General features: G+C 43.5%; 1 protein-coding gene and 1 pseudogene across 1 annotated transcript; both read right to left on the reverse strand.

The window, feature by feature from the left end:
• Nucleotide 1: 1 nt before the first annotated feature.
• On the reverse strand, nucleotides 2-734 carry LOC117800827 (annotated as a pseudogene).
• A 10,015-nt stretch (nucleotides 735-10,749) lies between these two features.
• LOC117800828 (olfactory receptor-like protein OLF4) lies at nucleotides 10,750-11,682 on the reverse strand. Its single transcript, XM_034653386.1, has one exon. The coding sequence runs from the start codon at nucleotides 11,680-11,682 to the stop codon at nucleotides 10,750-10,752; it is 933 nt and encodes a 310-aa protein (XP_034509277.1).
• Between the last annotated feature and the right edge of the window lie 6,453 nt (nucleotides 11,683-18,135).

Raw genomic sequence — 18,135 nt, forward strand, 5'->3', positions numbered from 1 at the left:
AGAGGTGAGATGCACAGGTGGAAAATGCTTTATACTTGCCCTGAGCTGATGATATTCTATGTATGGAAGAAACTATCTTAGAATAAGAGTAAAGGATCCCAGCAAAGGGACCCCCACACAGCAGGACAGCTGCAAAATACATCACCAAGTTATTAAGAAAGGTGTCAGAACAGGCAAGTTGGATCATCTGATTGAGTTCACAAACAAAGTGGGGGATATGAGTGTGAACAGAAGGAAAGTCTCAACATCATTAAACTTTGTAACAAGGAATTCAGGACACACATGATCCAGGACACCAGAACCAGCAGTGCACAAAGCTGGGGGTTCATGATGACCGTGTAGTGCAGGGGGTGACAGATGGCCACAAACCGGTCATAAGCCATCACACTCAGGAGAAAGACGTCCAACACGGCAAAGAGTGTGAAAAAGTACATCTGCATGATGCAGTCTGCAAAGGTTATGACTTTGCTCTGAGTCTGGATGTTCCACAGCATCTTGGGGACGGTGGTGGAGGTGAAACAGATGTCTACAAAGGACAGGTTGGCCAGGAAGAAGTACATGGGGGTGTGGAGGTGGGAGTCAGAGCTGACGGCCAGGATGAGGAGCAGGTTTCCAAACACAGTGATCAGGTACATGGAGAGGAAAAGCCCAAATATGAGGGGCTGCAGTTCTGGTTTCTCTGAAAATCCCAGAAGAAAAAATTCAGAAATTTGTGTAATATTTTCTGGTTCCATAAGGTAGATGTGACTTCTGGAAAAGAGGGAAATAACATGACTGATATGCAGACAAACATGCATTACTCACATATTTGAAATGCTATATTTTGTATTTTGCCATCCAGACATATTTTTTATTTTGTTTATTGCTTACTGTTTTTGTTTTTAAGTGGGTTCCATGCTGGGCATGGAGCCCAATGTGGGGCTTGTACTCAGGACCATAGATGAAAGCTGAGCTGTGGGCACCTGGGTGGCTTAGTCAAGCTTTTGCCTTCAGCTTTGGGCATTATCCCAGGGCTCTGGGATCCAGCCCCACTTATGACTCCCTGCTAAGCAGGGAGTCTGCTTTTTCCTCTCCAGCCCCGGCCTCTTGCTGTCTCTTGCTCTCTCTCTCTCAAATAAATAAATAAAATCTTAAAAAACAAAACCTAGCTGAGATTAAGACTCAGACGCTCATTGGAAGTAGCCAACCAGGCATTCTCTGAAATAATTTTTAATAAGTTGTGTATGGATATGATCTCCTTTAGAGGATCTCCTCTGCCACACCTGGTACTTTTCTTTTTAATTAGCTTCTTTCCTAAGAAATCATGTATTTTGTAGTTTTACTAAGAAATTCTTCCAATATTTCAGGAATATGAATTGACTGCTGATGGTGTTTCAGGCACTACATAAGCAATGAGCATAGGCTACGTAAGAACAAAGTCCCTACAGCGATGGAAAAAAACAAACAAACGTATAAGCAGATAAGAGAATTACACTTTTGTTGATGGTGAGGGGTGCTAGGAAGAAAAAGAAAAAGGGATAAAGCAGAGATTGAATAGAACATTCTTTTTTCATTGTTGTGTGGAAGTGTGTGCCTCGCAGAGGGAATGGTCATTGCAAAGGCCCCGAGGAAGGTACTTGTTTCCTTCAATTGTTCAAGTCAAAGAAGCAAAGCCAGTTCTTCAGGGGAATGAACCAGAGGGAGACTGAGGAGAGACGCTGTCAGACATGCTGAGGAGGGAAGTGGCCTCTCTGCTACCTCTGAACCCTCGAGGCACAGGGACTCCCTTGTCCACACTGCCTCTCCCACTGCATTCATCGTGTTGCAGGAATTGAACAAGATCCCCTTCTTGTGGCCNGCCAGGACATCCTTGTCCACACTGCCTCTCCCACTGCATTCATCGTGTTGCAGGAATTGAACAAGATCCCCTTCTTGTGGCCTCTCTTGATCGAGTTCTGCCCTGTGTTGTCTCACCTTTGGATTTATGAGTCCTGGCACCCTGTCATGGGGACTGCTCACACTCTACAGTCACCCACACACAGGACACCGTGGCCTCCTGGGTTCTGTTATTCCCCTGTCTTTCTCAGCCCCGCCATCCTGGTGATGCCAGGAGTGAACTCAACCCAAGAAGGCCAGGTCAGTGATCATTCCTCTACAAAATGCAGAAATGGCTCACAGAAGCGCCAATTCTTACTCCTCAAATGGACAAATAGATTTGGGGCTCCATATTGGGATGGGTATTTTCTGCTGTATACTTCACGAACATTAAAAAAAAAAACAAAAACGAATCTGTTTGAGAAGTGGAAAGACAAAGAGTGAGGGAGAAGGGGGAACAAAATGAATGAGGGAGAGGAATAAGCCAGGTATCCCTGAGAGACTGTGAGGAAGAATCCTCTCCCTTGTTTCTGGAGGCATTGCATCCCTGGTTACATGCCCTGATGGCCAGCACAAATAACATAAGAACACATTAAACTCACCCAAAAGACAAAAGAAGTGATATATTTATAAAATCAAAATCTTACATATGAGAGACTCAAGGGGGAAAAAATGAGCAAAGAGAAAACCAACACTTCACAAAGGAAGTATGCACAATATGACAAAAGGTGGGCAAAAACAAACAAAAGAATATAATATATAATGTTCCTAGATGCTCACTTTTTATTTGTTAAATGAGTCAGGAATTGGGTCTCAGTCTTACCACATGGCAAGGTTGTAAGTCATTTTGGTGGGAAAGTTTGAATTGCTAAATAAATGCAGGCATAAAGGGATATCTGTCTGGAAGAATATGAAATTAATCCCCTCCCTCAGATCCTACCAAAACCCAGAAGGATTATGACCTCAGTGTAGGAGTAACTACACAATGTAGTAGGACAGCAAGAAAACTGCATATAGGGCGTCTGGGGGGCGCAGTCAGTTAAGCGTCTGCCTTTTACTCAGGTCATGATCTCAGGGTCCTGGGACCCAGCCCAGCATCTGGCTCCCTGCTTATTGGGGAGTCTGCTTCTCCCTCTCCCTCTGCCTGCCCCTCACCCTGCTCATGCTCTCTCTCTCTAATAAATAATTAAAATCTAAAAAAGAAAGAGAAAGAAAAGAAAGAAAACTATATATAAAACTTACAGGTGGGCAGCGCCACTTAAATAAGCCAAGAAACTCTGAAGAAAGACAGTAGATATCTATCTCTCTCTCTCTCTCTCTCTATATATATATATATATATTTTTTTTTTGCCATTCATTTAACATTTTATTCTTCGAAATGATGGATTTCCTTTTGGAGATAGGAACAGAAGTGTTTACGGAAGAAATGGTAAGATACATTGAATTTGCTTCCACACAACCCTGCGGAGGAAGTGGGGAGAAGTGGGTGGATAAAAGTTGGGGTATGTTGGTAATTGTTTGTACAAGAATGCTGGGTGCGTAGGGTTTTATTAAACTCTTCGTTCTACTTTTGTTACTTTTGGAAGCGTTCCACAGTAAAGATTCATTGTGGATTTTTTTTCTGACTCCTGTGAATTAAAATAAATGTTATTACCCACTTACTGAGAACTGCATTATAAAAAAAAAAGACAATAGATATATTTAAATCAAACTTACAACTTTTATGGTCAAAATATGTTCCAAACATCATTTGAGAAACAATGATCGGAGGACATCATTTGAAATGCTGATCATGTTTGAAAAATAAGAAGAGAATAACCTATGGGTATAGAATAGAAAAGGCCGATCAGAATGGTCATCGAATATCTGAAGTTTCCTGAAACTGAGGGATAGTTTAAGAAAACTACAAACATTCTATCACCCAGCAGCGTTCGGGATCAAACATACAGAGCTGGTACATTGTTTGAGGCTAGAACTTTTAAACTAGCACGCAAAGGGTGCCTCTGAATTTGTTGCAGGAAGTAAGTGTTAGAAGGAAGAAGGCAGAACCAAAGGCAGCTGTGTTCCAAATACTGATGTTCTTTACCCCAGGGTCTCTCCAGGCACCCCTCTCAGTGTGACAAGCCAAGCTGGTTCCAGACAGTGATCAGTGACCCCCCCGGGGGACAACCTCACACCGGATTAGAACCACACATTCAGTGTAAGAATCTCAACACACTTTTTCTAGCATCGCTATAATAGCAGTTTAATCATAAAGATTATGAAAGACTATCAAAAGTGTGAGTAGCAGTCACTCTGTGAAATTGGTATCAGTACTGAATAAATGCATTAATTACTTAATCAAGCAAACAAACACAGTGATCACTCACTCTGAGCTAGGGTAATTGGGCCTCAGGTGGTGATGGGTCAATGTTCTCGACTTCCAGTCTCTCTGACCCTATCATCTATGGTTCACTGAGGGGTTGGACTCACCTGGCTGGGTGTGTGACAGGAATGTGTCCTTGTGAAAGTCTGAATTCCTCCCTGGACAGCAGATGATAGAGACTAAAGCTCTGACCTCAGCTGAGACAGTAGGGAGGAGTGAAGCATTGGCCCCCAGCAAGAATTAGGACTCATAACAAACAGACAAAGAGCGCGGCCCTTCCCGTCCAAGGTTGCAAAGTCTGATGGACTGGGGACTAGGAGGTGTTTAGAGCTTCTGTGTCTGCTCATTAGCACATTTCCCTCTTGTGGCTCTATCTTCTATGCACATGATTCCCAAGTGGAAAAGTCCTCTGGGCAAAAAGGATGTCTTTACTTATCAATCTCAGTTCCCAGAAGACTAGGTTAGAGGTCAAGTGAATCCAGTTCTTTTGTTTCTTTTACTCTTTTTCCCTGAACTTGCCCCCTTCCTGATGTGTGAATTCCCCAGCACCTTATTTCAGCTGCGAGTTATAATTTTCTCCAAGTCTAAGATTAAGGTCCACACCTGGATTAGGTCTCTTTATCTTCAAAACATTGACATGTGGTGAGGACCCAGCCCTGCTATCTCCAGACAGGGTCTATTCTTCTTTTCAATAAGGCAGGGAAGAGGGTTCTTCTGATAATAAACATTGGCCACTACACACACTGGCTTCAAGACACGTTGGTCATTACAATTAGGAATTTCTTACTTTGTACAAATTAAGAACTGTCATTTAGTCCCTTATTATAAAATGGTTAGTAATTATAACACACGTGTTGAGACCTTTTTATGTATTATATAATGGGAGCTTCACGTGTCATATGGATTGTTTGATTTAATGTTTCTAAGCATCTTATCCCTGAGGACGTACATTTAGGAACTCCATTCTACATTGTAGGGACGGTGCTTGGCACTGCCTAGGGATCTGTTCATATTAAATATTCGAGTATTTGGTGGCCTTGGTTGTCATTCTGTCAGGAAGCTTCTAGTTCTCAAGTTCTGAGGCATTGCTTCTCAATCAGAAATGAATTTTCCTCCTGGGATGTCTGGTGTCTGATGGGCAGCAGCTGAACACCTACTATCCAAAGGAAAGCACCCCCAACACATTACCATCCTGCCACACATGCCAACTGTAAACGCTGAGAAATCCATCTAGACCAGCATCTCTCCAACGTCAGCGTGCCCGTGCGTGCACACGGATCCCACTGCAAATGCAGGATCTGATCACAGGTCCTGGGCCGCCCAGAGAGTCTGCATTTCTGGCAAGCTCCCGGGGGATGCTGTTGTGCGGGTCCTGGCCTATGGACGATTCCTCAGTTAGCAGGGCTGTGTTCCTTTGGAAGAGATAGCTGTCGGTGGTTTTACGTGTTCTGCACCAAATACCATCTTTGTGTGTAATTTTGAAGGAATAGTGTATGACGAGGGATCATCAAGCCCAAAGGTCAAGAGAGAATTCTTGAAAGTTTTACAGTGCACAAAAGGATATTTTATTAGGGCATGGGGACAGGGCCCGTGGGCAGAAAGAGCTGCACTGGGATGGTGAGGAGTGACTGATGATATACTTTGTAGTTACTGAATGGTAGGGATTGAGTAAGTCTCTCAGGAATTTGCAAGCAAGGCTTTCAGGACCTTGAGGGGCTTGCTGCTGTTCGATAAGTTGACATTGGTCTTTAATAAAACAAAACATTAGGCATTAAGGCAGCCAGGAATTCCTTGAGGAATGTCATGCTCTGCCTGTTTCCGGTATCCATCTGTCGGCTGCAAGCTGTAAGGAGATTTCATTGAAGCTACATTTCTCTTGCCTTTGTTTCCCTCACCAGTGTATTCGTTCCTTCATGAGGCTGTGTAAATTCCACCTTTCTTGCTTTTATGAGTGACACAAAATAATACATTTCTGAAAAAGACATTGAAGAAGGCAGAATAAGGCCCTCCCAAATATGCCCACATCTTAATCCCCAGGACCTTCAATGTGTTACTTCTTATAGCAAAGAAAGAGTAAGACGGCAGATTGAACAGGGATGCTATCGGTTAACATTAGAGATGTTCATACCAAATCTCTAACAGAGATTAGCTATAAATGTCCAGGTGGGACTAAGGTAGTCACAACAGTCCTCCCAATGCTGATGAGGAAGGCAAAAGAGTTGGTGTTCGAGAACCATTCAAAATGGAACCCTGTTGGCTCTGAAGGTGGAGGAAGAGCCAGGAGCCCAGGAATCAGGTGATCAGCCAGAGGGACTGTAATGGGAAAGAAAACAGATTCTCCCCTGTGCCTCTAGAAGGAGCTCAACCACACCTGGGACTCCTTCCAAGCTTCTGACTCCAGAACTGTAAGAGCACATGTGTGTTTGCTTTAAGCAACTAGTGTGGGGATATTTTATAGCAGCAGGAGGAATCTCATGTGGACAGAGTCAATAACAGTATTTGAGGGAACTCAGGGTAATCTTCTCAATTCATTCTTCAGCTTCCCTGGGTAATGGGCATTTTAAGTTGAAACCCACAGTAGGTAGAAAGGAAATTTTAATTTGATTTGGAGGTATCAGCTGGTGCAGTGAATTCCTCGAGGCATAGATGTGCACGTGGCCTGAATCAGAGACCTTTGAGGCAGTGGCATAGGAAGGGATCGCATCATCAAAGTTAAAGTCACACATTGTAATTTGCAGTTTTGTGCCCATATTTTGAATCCTTTTATTTCGTGTTGATCAACCATTCATCCTTTTCAGTGCTATCCTCTCCACTGTCTCTCAGGTTTCCTTTCAACACAAAAGACAAAATAACTGATTGACTGTGTGTGTACCGAAGTTAGGACTGTGCTTATTTGAAAGAAAATTGCATAACACGCACACACACATAGAGAAGACATAACCACGCTGGCATGTTTTCTTTGAAACAAAAAATTAACGTCCAACCATTTCATTCTTTTCTAACAGGATTCATATAAAGTTATGTTTACATTTTACACCGCCCTCTGAAATAAGGAAAGCGAGTCTCAGGGAGCTAAAATGTTTAACAATTACCTAACAAAACAGTTCAAGCTGATGTAAAGTCTTGAATTACGCACAGATGGAAACATACATTGTGTACTCTTCACGTTTGTGATGGCTCTTTAATTCATCAAATTGTGCACTCTGAATATGCAGCTATTGTGTGTCATTATACTCCAATGGTGTAATTATGTGGGGAATTATCTCTGGTCCAAGGCAAAGAGTGGGATTAGAGCACAGTGACTCTCCACGAAGTTTTGGGTAGCTCTTCTAACAGGAAGGAAAGCAAGTGTTTCGTGGATGGGGGAACAGGGGATGAAATTCAAATAATTCACAAAAGTTCATTTAATTCATAAATAGAAGAATAACTTACATATGGAAATGTAGTAATAAGACCATAAGTTGACTGGTACAGAGAAGCACTACAACCATGTACAATACCATGGATGAGCCTTAGAAATACATGCAGATTCACTCCTGACTCCAGACCCATGAGGAGCCCAGCAGAGATCAGAAATGCCTCCCAGAAATAATGCTAATTGATTGTAAAGGGATTACTGATGAGGAGAACAAAGGTAAGAGAAATGTAGCTAGAAGTCAATCTCCTTACAACCTGCAGCCCTTGATGAATCCCTGAGACAGGCAGAGTGTGACACTCCTCCAGGAACTCATGGCTGCCTTAATGTTGATGGTTTTTGTTTTCTTTTTTCCCCTTAACTCCCTCTTCTTCTTCTTCTCCTCTTCTTCCTCCTCCTTTTCCTTCTTCTTCTTTTTGATGTAGTGTTCCCTGATTCATTGTTTGTATATAACACGCAGTGCACCATGCAATACGTGCCCTCCTTACTACCCAACACCGACCTATCCCAGTCCCCCACCCCCCTCTCCTCTGAAGCTCTCAGTTTCTTTCCCAGAGTCCATAGTCTCTCGTGGTTCATTCCCCCTTCTGTTTACCCCCCCTTCATTCTTCCCTTCCTTCTCCTACCTATCTCCCTGCTATTTCTTGTGTTCCACAAATGAGTGAAACCATATGAATGCTGATGTTTTGCTAGACCCTAAATAGAAGCTTATCTTGACAATAGCCAGATCTCTAAGGATTGTAAACCTCACGTCCAACATATACAAATTCTTTAGAAACTTCCATTATCTGTACCCCCTCCATCCATAAACTCAAAACTATACAACCAGTCATTTTCACAGTTCCATGCCACTCTTTTCATCTAGGAGTTCTGACCTATAATAAAAGCACATGTTGCATTTAAAATGGCTCAGGAATTCTCTCTTAAACTTTGCGCTTGGCAACCACACATCAGTATGATATCCCATTTGACAAGGACAGCCTGTTACACAGCGAGAGCTGACTGACACAATCACCCAAGTGAACAGACCTGAGGCAGTTAGATCATGTGCTGCCTTTACCTGTGGCACAGGATCTGACAAATGAGGAGACCAGTCATGGTCATTGTTATTCACGTCTATTTCTGATGGCTTTATGACCAGGTGACAATATGTGGGATCCTTCCAGGTCACTGGGAGAGTTTGAAGGACGTGCATGTTTGTGCAGAAGAACTGGTGACCCTGAACCACACGACCAGCAGGACATCCAGCTCTCCTGTGAAGTGTCTTCTGATCACACAGGTGGAAGAGACTTCTGAGCAGGAAGGGGGTAAAAATGAGTGATGCTGGTACTGTTCATTGACCATCCCTTAGCATGTGTGGCAAATATCAGGAAAAGGGAGTCATTTCCTGTGCCAATAGAAAGCGTCATATTAGCAGGTAGCAGTGGAAGTTTTAAAGTAGAAACAAGAAGATAATTCAGTGATGAAACATACAGGACACGAACCAATGCTTCACCTCAATGAATAAATAAACCTACTCAGTTGTGGGCACACATCTTCCATGCTTCAACAAATAGATGCACAGCATGAACTGTGATGGAAAAAAGAAGAAGAAGGTGGAGGAGGAGAAGGAGGACCAGAAGAAAAGGAAGGAAAGAAGGAAGGAAGGAAGGAAGGAAGGAAGGAAGGAAGGAAGGAAGGAAGGAAGGGAGGGAGGGAGGGAGGGAGGGAGGAAGGAAGGGAGGGAGGAAGGAAAATATTTTGTGTAGTAACAAAATGAGTGTTTGAAACGTTTCTTCATCATATTTACAATCACCCTGACACAAGGAACACACCAGGATCATCTATTCATTCCAATTTGCCTTTCCATGTAGACGCCACTGGGAGAGAGATTTTTGCTACTCAGTGCTTCCCAGAGGCTCTGGTGGGCTTTCTGGACACTGGACACTGACCCGTATCACAGAATAAAAGCAGGGGACTGGTTAGGAAACACAGCAGCATGTTTGTAGAGAAAGTCCCTGACACTAAGCTTTTGATTTCTGAGGCATCCATTTCAAAGACAGCCATGGTGAGTAAGCACACTGCCAGGTGTGGGACACTATTACCAGATAAGCCCTCAGGCGGTCCCAGCCATGAAGTACCTCTTCAGAGAGCCCTGGGTCACCTCCATACGGACACCTTAGTGACCCCCCTTTCCCCTTCAGCACCCAATGTCTACTCATATAAAATTCTACAAAGGGGTAAATCCACAAACCCTTAACCACTCTGGCCATGGACCCTAATAAATGCAGATCCCTCAGGGGAGCTCACTCCCTTCCTCCCTCTCAGTGTGTCTCTCCCCTTTGAAACCTCTGGAAAAGCCTTTGGGATCCCCTGTGCCCTCCAGGACCTGGGAGGACTAGACCTGGTTTTGTTAGAGTTCTCTGATGGGTGCTGCTGAGGCCTGCCTTGCAGTCACAGTGAGAACCCAAGGGCTGGTGCAGCCACAGCAGAGGCTCTGGTCAGGGAAGCATCTGTGGGAATGTCCACAAGCAGAGGGCACAGGGGACTGTCCGGGCTTTCCTAGCTTGAGCATCCCTGTCAGGAGCCTGAGACTTAAAGGGAACAGTGATGAGGAAGAGGAATGAAGGTAGAGATGTAAAAAGACTGACAGACTCAAGGTTAAAACTGGGTTTTGTATTTTCCTCTACAATAAAGTTATATGAGGGGCTTAGAAGCCAAGTGTACTTTCTTCTATATGAAGCATACAACTCATGATTATTATTTTAGGAAAAATAAGGAAAATTTACTTGACATGGTATAAGTCACTTGAATTGAAATTATTTTTAAGAAATCCAACATGTACCATTAAGATACAGAAATTTCCAGGCTCTTGTGATCCAAAATTGGGGGAAACATTGGGATCCTTTGAAAATGGAGAAAAGGGATTCTGTCTGTATATCAGAAACATTAGAGGCTTAAAAAGTGAGTACTTAAACATATGAAGACCGTTGAATTCAAACAAATGGAAAATCCAGGAAATAAATAGAAGGATCAGACCTATGGCCAGAGTCTGATCAAAGAATAGCAGTTCCTGGCTCTGAGGCTGGGAGCCCTGCAATCATGGGCACTCCTTCAGCCCCAGGACGATGGACCCTCACATCACTGGAGCCCCAATGATTCTTTTCAAACCCCTCTTTATGTCTGTGTTCCTCAGGCTGTAGATGAAGGGGTTCAGCATGGGTGTGACCACCGTGTACATCACCGAGGCCACTGCACTTGCGTGGGAGCTCTGGGTAGCAGCAGAGCTAAGGTACACACCGAGCATCGTGCAATAAAATAAACAGACAACTGAGAGGTGAGATGCACAGGTGGAAAATGCTTTATACTTGCCCTGAGCTGATGATATTCTATGTATGGAAGAAGCTATCTTAGAATAAGAGTAAAGGATCCCAGCAAAAGGACCCCCACCCAGCAGGACAGCTGCAAAATACATCACCAAGTTATTAAGAAAGGTGTCAGAACAGGCGAGTTGGACCATCTCATTGAGTTCACAAAAAAAGTGGGGGATGTGCAAGTGTGAACAGAAGGACAGCCGCAACATCATTAAGCTTTGTAACAAGGAATTCAGGACACACATGATCCAGGACACCATCACCAGCTTTCCACAGAGCCGTGGGTTCATGATGACCATGTAGTGCAGGGGGTGACAGATGGCCACAAAGCGGTCATAGGCCATCACACTCAGGAGAAAGACGTCCAACACGGCAAAGAGTATGAGGAAATAAATCTGAGTAACGCAGCCTGCATAGGTTATGACTTTGCTCCGAGTCTGGATGTTCCACAGCATCTTGGGAATGGTGGTGGAGGTGAAGCAGATGTCTACAAAGGACAGATTGGCCAGGAAGAAGTACATGGGGGTGTGGAGGTGGGAGTCAGAGCTGACGGCCAGGATGAGGAGCAGGTTTCCAAACACAGTGATCAGGTACATGGAGAGGAAAAGCCCAAATAGGAGGGGCTGCAGTTCTGGTTTCTCTGAAAATCCCAGAAGAAAAAATTCAGAAATTTGTGTATCATTTTCTGGTTCCATGTGGTGGATGTGATTTCTGGAAAAGAGGGAAATAAAATGAATGTTATTCATGTTATCAAACTTGTGTTACTCACAGATTTGAAATGCTACATTTTATATTTTGCAGGCCAGACATACTTTTTATTTTGTTAATTGTTTTTGTTTTTAAGTGGGCTCCATGCCCAGTATGGAACATGGGGCTTGTACTGAGGACCTTAGACAAGATCTGAGCTGGGGGCACCTGGGTGGCTCAGTCAAGCATTTGCCTTCACCTCTGGTCATTATCCCAGAGTTCTGGGTTTGAGCCCCGCTTCTGGCTCCCGCTAAGTGGGAAGTCTGCTTCTTCTTCCCCGACCCCTGGCTGAGATCTCTCTCTTGCTCTCTCTTTCTCTGTCAAATAAATAAATACAATCTTAAAAAAAAAAAAACCTAGCTGAGATCAAGAGTCAGATGCTCATTGGAAGTACCCAACCACGTCCTCCGAAATAATTTTTAATAAGTTGTGTATGGATATGGTCCCTTCTAGAGGATCTCCTCTGCCACATCTGGTTTGTTTGTTTGTTTAATTAGCTTCTTTCCTAAGAAATCATGTATTTTGTAGTTTTACTAAGAAATTCTTCCAATATTCCAGGAATATAAATTAACTGCTGATGGTGTTTCAGGCGCTACATAAGCAATGAGCATAGGCTACTTTTTTTTTTTTTAAAGATTTTATTTGTTTATTTGACAGAGATAGAGACAGCCAGCGAGAGAGGGAACACAAGCAGGGGGAGTGGGAGAGGAAGAAGCAGGCTCATAGCAGAGGAGCCTGATGTGGGGCTCGATCCCACAACGCCGGGATCACGCCCTGAGCCGAAGGCAGACGCTTAACCGCTGTGCCACCCAGGCGCCCCAATGAGCATAGGCTACTTAAGAACAAAAGTCCCTACAGCGATGGAAAAAATAAAATGCATGAGTAGATAAAAGAATTACACCTTTGTAGATGGTCAGGGGTTTCTGGGAAAAAAAAGGAAAGCAAGGATAAAGCAGAGATGGAATAGAACATTCTTATTTTCATTGTTGTGTGGAAGTGTGTGCCTGGCAGAGGGAATGGCCATTGCAACGGCCCTGAGGAAGAAGGTACTTGTTTCCAATGTTCAACTCAAAGAAGCAAAGCCAGTGCTTCAGGGGAATGAGCCAGAGGGAGACTGAGGAGAGATGCTGTCAGACATGCTAAGGAAGGACGTGGCCTCTCTGCTACCTCTGAACCCTCAAGGCGCCAGGACATCCTTGTCCACACTGCCTGTCCCACTGTATGCACCTTGTTGCAAAGGTATCCCATGAATTGAACAAGATCCCCTCTCAGTGGCCTCTCTCCGTCGAGTTCTGTCCCTTGTGTTGTGTCACCTTGGGATTTATGAGTCCTGGCACCCTGTTATGGGGACTGCTCACACTCTACAGTCACCCACACACAGGACCTCGTGGCCTCCTGGGTTGTGTTATTCAACTGTCTTTCTCAGCCCCGCCATCCTGCTGATGCCAGGAGTTGATTCAACCCAAGAAGGCCAGGTCAGTGATCATTCCTCTACAAAATGCAGAAATGGCTCACAGAAGCGCCAATTCTTACTCCTCAAATGGACAAATAGATTTGGGGCTCCATATTGGGATGGGTATTTTCTGCTGTATATTTCACGAACATTAAAAAAAGAAGAATCTGTTTGAGAAGTGGAAAGACAAAGAGTGAGGGAGAAGGGGGAACAAAATGAATGAGGGAGAGGAATAAGCCAGGTATCCCTGAGAGACTGTGAGGAAGAATCCTCTCCCTTGTTTCTGGAGGCATTGCACCCCTGGTTACATGCCCTGACGGCGAGCACAAATAACATGAGAACACATTAAACTCACCCAAAAGACAAAAGAAGTGATACATCTATAAAATAAAAATCTTACATATGAGAGACCCAAGGGGAAAAAATGAGCAAAGAGAAAACCAACACTTCACAAAGGAAGTATACACAATACGACAAAAGGTGGGCAAAAACAAACAAAAGAATATAATATATAATGTTCCTAGATGCTCACTTTTTATTTGTTAAATGAGTCAGGAATTGGGTCTCATCTTACCACACGGCAAGGTTGTATTTCATTTTGGTGGGAAAGTTTGAATTGCTAAATAAATGCAGGCATAAAGGGATATCTGTCTGGAAGAATATGAAATCAATCCCCTCCCTCAGATCCTACCAAAACCGAGAGGGATGATGACCTCAGGGTAAGTGTAACTACACAATGTAGTAGGACAGCAAGAAAACTGCATATAGGGCGTCTGAGGGGTGTAGTCAGTTAAGGGTCTGCCTTCAGCTCAGGTCATGATTTCAGGGTCCTGGGACCCAGCCCAGCATCTGGCTCCCGGATCAGTGGGGAGCCTGCTTCTCCCTCTCCCTCTGCCTGCCCCTCCCCCTGCTCATGCTCTCTCTCTCTTTCTAATAAATACGTAAAATCTAAAAAAAAAAAAGAAGAAGAAGAAAGAAAGAGAAGGAAAGAAAGAAAGAAAGAAAGAAAGAAAGAAAGAAAGGAAGGAAGGAAGGAAGGAAGGAAGGAAGGAAGGAAGGAAGAAAGAAAGAAAGAAAGAAAGAAAGAAAGAAAGAAAGAAAGAAAGAAAAAGAAAGAAAGAAAGAAAGAAAACTACATATAAAACTTACAGGTGGGCAGCACCACTTAAATAAGCTAAGAAACTCCGAAGAAAGACAGTAGATATATTTAAATCAAACTTACAACTTTTATGGTTAAAATATGTTCCAAACATCAATTGAGAAACAATGATCGGAGGACATCATCTGAAATGCTGATCATATTTTAAAAATAAGAAGATAATAACCTATGGGTATAGAATAGAAAAGGACGATCAGAATGGTCATCAAGTATCTGAAGTTTCCTGAAACTGGAGGAGATAATGCTAAGCGACGTAGGTCAAGCAGAGAAAGACAATTATCACATGGTTTCACTCATCTATGGAACATAAGAAGTAGGAAGATCGGTAGGAGAAGAAAGGGATAAAGAAAGGGGGGGTAATCAGAAGGGGGACTGAAGCATGAGAGACTATGGACTCTGAGAAACAAACTGAGGGCTTTGGAGGGGAGGGTGGGGGAATGATAGACTGGTGATGGGTAGTAAGGAGGGCACGTATTGCATGGTGCGCTGGGTGTTATACGCAACTAATGAATCATCGAACTTCACATCAAAAACTAGGGATGTACTGTATGGTGACTAACATAATATAATAAAAAATTATTATTAAAAAAACTGTATTATCTGAAAAATACAGTTACTTTAGAAATAAATATCAAAAGGTAAAACATAATATTCCCTTGCTTTATTTTCATTGATCACATATGGAAACATTCCCAAACAATATACACTTATATTTGCTTGTTTGAAACTCTATTAAAACTGTACCTTGCAATTGAAAAAAGAAAGAAGAGAAAGAAGAAAGAAAGAAAGAAAGAAAGAAAGAAAGAAAGAAAGAAAGAAAAAAGAAAGAAAGAGAAAAGAAAGAGAAAAGAAAACTACAAACATTCTATCACCCAGCAGCTTTCCAGAGCAAACTTACAGAGCTGTTACATTGTTTGTGGTTAGAACTTTAAACTAGTAGCCAAGGGGTTCCTCTGAATTTGCCTGCAGGATAGTAAGTGTTACAAGGAAGAAGGCAGAACTCGAAGGCAGCTGTGTTCCAATGCTGATGTTCTTTACCCCAGGGTCTCTCCATGTACCCCTCTCAGTGTGACAGGCGAAGCTGGCTCCCAATAGTGATCAGTGACCCCCCTGGGAGGACAGACTCAAACCCGATTAGAACCACACACTAAGTGTAACAACCTCAACATACTTTTTCTAGCATCGCTATAATAGCACTTTAATCACAAAGATTATGAAAGACTATCAAAAGCGTGAGTAGCAGTTCACTCTGTGAAATTGGTATTAGCCTTGAATAATCACATTAATTATTTAATCAAGCAAACAAATACAGTGATTACTCACTCTGAGCTAGGTTGAATTGGGCCTCAGGTGGTGATGGGTCAATGTTCTTGGCTTCCATTCTCTCTGACCCTGTCATCCATGGTTCACTGGGATGTTAAAGTCACCTGGCTGGGTGTGTGACAGGAAGGTGTCCTTGTGGGAGTCTGAATTCCTCTCTGGACAGCAGATGACAGAGAATAAAGCTCTGACCTCAGCCGAGACAGCAGGATGGAGTGAAGCATTGGACTCCAGCCAGAATTAGGACTCAGGACAAACAGACAAGAAGCATGGCCCTTCCCATTCAAGGTTGCACAGGCTGATCGACTTGGGACGAGGAGGTATTTACAGCACCCTGTGTCAGGTCATTCGACCAATTTCCCTCTTGTGATTCCAGCCTGGTTCCCAAGTGGAAACCTGTTTTGCACACAGAGAAATTTCTCTAATGAATCTTTGTTCCCAAGAGACCCGTTTGAGGAAGTAGTGAATCGATCCGGCCCCTGGGTGGTTCAGTCTATTGAGTCTATTGAGCCTTTGGCTTGGGTCATGGTCCTGGGGTCCTGGGGTCCAGCCCCATGTAAGCCTCCTTGCTCCACGGGGAGCCTGCTTCTCCCTCTCCCTCTTCTGCACCCCCTGTTTGTGCGCTCCCACTCTCTCTCAAATAAATAAATAAATAAATAAATAAATAAATAAATAAAAATATTAAAAAAAAGTAGTGAATCTAGGGGTTTTTCTAAGCTTTTATTTAAATTCTCGTTGCTTTCTTTCACTCCCTTTCTCTGAACTTGCCACCTTCCTGCTCCGTAACTCTCCTAGCATCTTATCTCTGCTCCAAGTTATAATTTTCTCCAAGTCTAAGCCAGAGTAACCTGCCTGGGTTAGGTCTCTTTATCTTCAAAGCATTGACATGTGCTGAGGACCCAGCCCTGCTGTCTCTGACAGGGTTTATTATTATTGTTAATTATTATTATTATTATTTTAATAAGGCGGGGAAGCTGGTTTGTTGTTGAATACTGACCCCCGAGCGTCAGAGTCAAAGTGTAATGGGAAAGCCGACTTGGGGATAAAGAACACTAGCTTTACTGCTTGCCAGGCAAAGGCGCTGCCCCAGGCTACACCCTTCCAAACCTCCAGGCCAGTCCGGAGGAAGGGGCTGCGGTTTGACAGGGAAATACAGGATCTAGCTGGTTTTGACAGAAATTGGGTACTTGCTACCAGCCTCCTTTGTCCTGTCTTTGGGGTAGTCCTGGGTTCTTAGAACAAAAGGCTGAGAAGGAAGTGGAGAAATGGGTTCCTTTAAAATTGAGCTTTGCTGAAGCATTGGTGCAGCCATTTGGACTTTTGTTCAACTTTTTGCTGGTAATTGGTTTCAGATTCTTTTTCTTTTTTAAAGATTTTATTTATTCATTTGACAGAGAGAGAGAGAGAGAGACAGCCAGCGAGAGAGGGAACACAGCAGGGGAGTGGGAGAGGAAGAATCAGGCTCCCAGCGGAGGAGTCCAATGTGGGGCTCGATCCCGGAACGTCGGGATCACGCCCTGAGCAAAAGGCAGACGCTTAACGACTGCGCTACCCAGGTGCCCCTGGTTTCAGATTCTTGATAATAAATGTTGGGCACGACACACATCGACATCAAGACAGTCTTGCCCTTACAAGTGGCAAGTGGGTGGCTCAGTGTGTTAAACATCCAACCCTTAATCTGAGTCGTGAGTTCAAGCCTGTGATGGGCTCTGAGCTGGGAGTGAAGCCTACTTAAGGGGAAAAAAAAAGGGTTCTTTGCCATTACAATTAGAATTTCTTACCTTATCACAAGTATAGAGCTGTCATTTAGTCCTTCATTATAAAACGCTTGTTAGTTATAAATGAAATAACTAGGTCTTTGTGCGAGCATCACTTGTACTGAGCACCTTTTGCAGATTGTTTGATTATATTTTTGCAAATGTGTTATCCCTGTGGAAGTACATTTCCCAGCTCCATTCTCCGCGTAGGAATGGCGCTTGGTGGCATCTAGTGATCTGCCCCATGTTCATGTTCAAGTACGTGGTGGGTCTTGAGTGTGATTCTCTCAGGAAGCTTCTAGTTCTCAAGCTCTGGGACAGTGGTTCTCAACCAGAAATAAATTTTCCTCTGCAGATGTCTGGTAATGTCTGATGCTCTAAACACCTACATCCACAAGAAAGGAGCCTCCAAAAATAGAATTACGCTCTCCCAAGTGTCAAAGGGAAGAAGTGAGAAAACCTTTTCTAGAACAGCTTTTCTCCAACTTCAAGTTGTCTACGAGGAATCCATGAATCCACACGGATCCCGCTACAAATGCAGAATCTGATCGCAGGTCTGAGTGGCCCAGAGATTCTGCCTTTATGGCAAGCTCGCAGTTGCTGTTGATGCTCGGGTCCTGGTCTGTGGACCACTCTTTGATTAGCAAGGCTGTGATCCTGCGTTAGAGTTAGGTGCAGGGTGTTTTAGGTCTTCTGCACCAAAAAATTGCCA

The sequence above is a fragment of the Ailuropoda melanoleuca genome, unplaced genomic scaffold (assembly GCF_002007445.2).
Source record: "Ailuropoda melanoleuca isolate Jingjing unplaced genomic scaffold, ASM200744v2 unplaced-scaffold8310, whole genome shotgun sequence".
NCBI classification, from domain to species: Eukaryota; Metazoa; Chordata; class Mammalia; order Carnivora; family Ursidae; genus Ailuropoda; species Ailuropoda melanoleuca.

Bases quoted from the DNA above. Each gene is read 5' to 3' on its own strand.
- LOC117800828 (XM_034653386.1), bottom strand. From the start codon at position 11,682: ATGGAACCAGAAAATGATACACAAATTTCTGAATTTTTTCTTCTGGGA.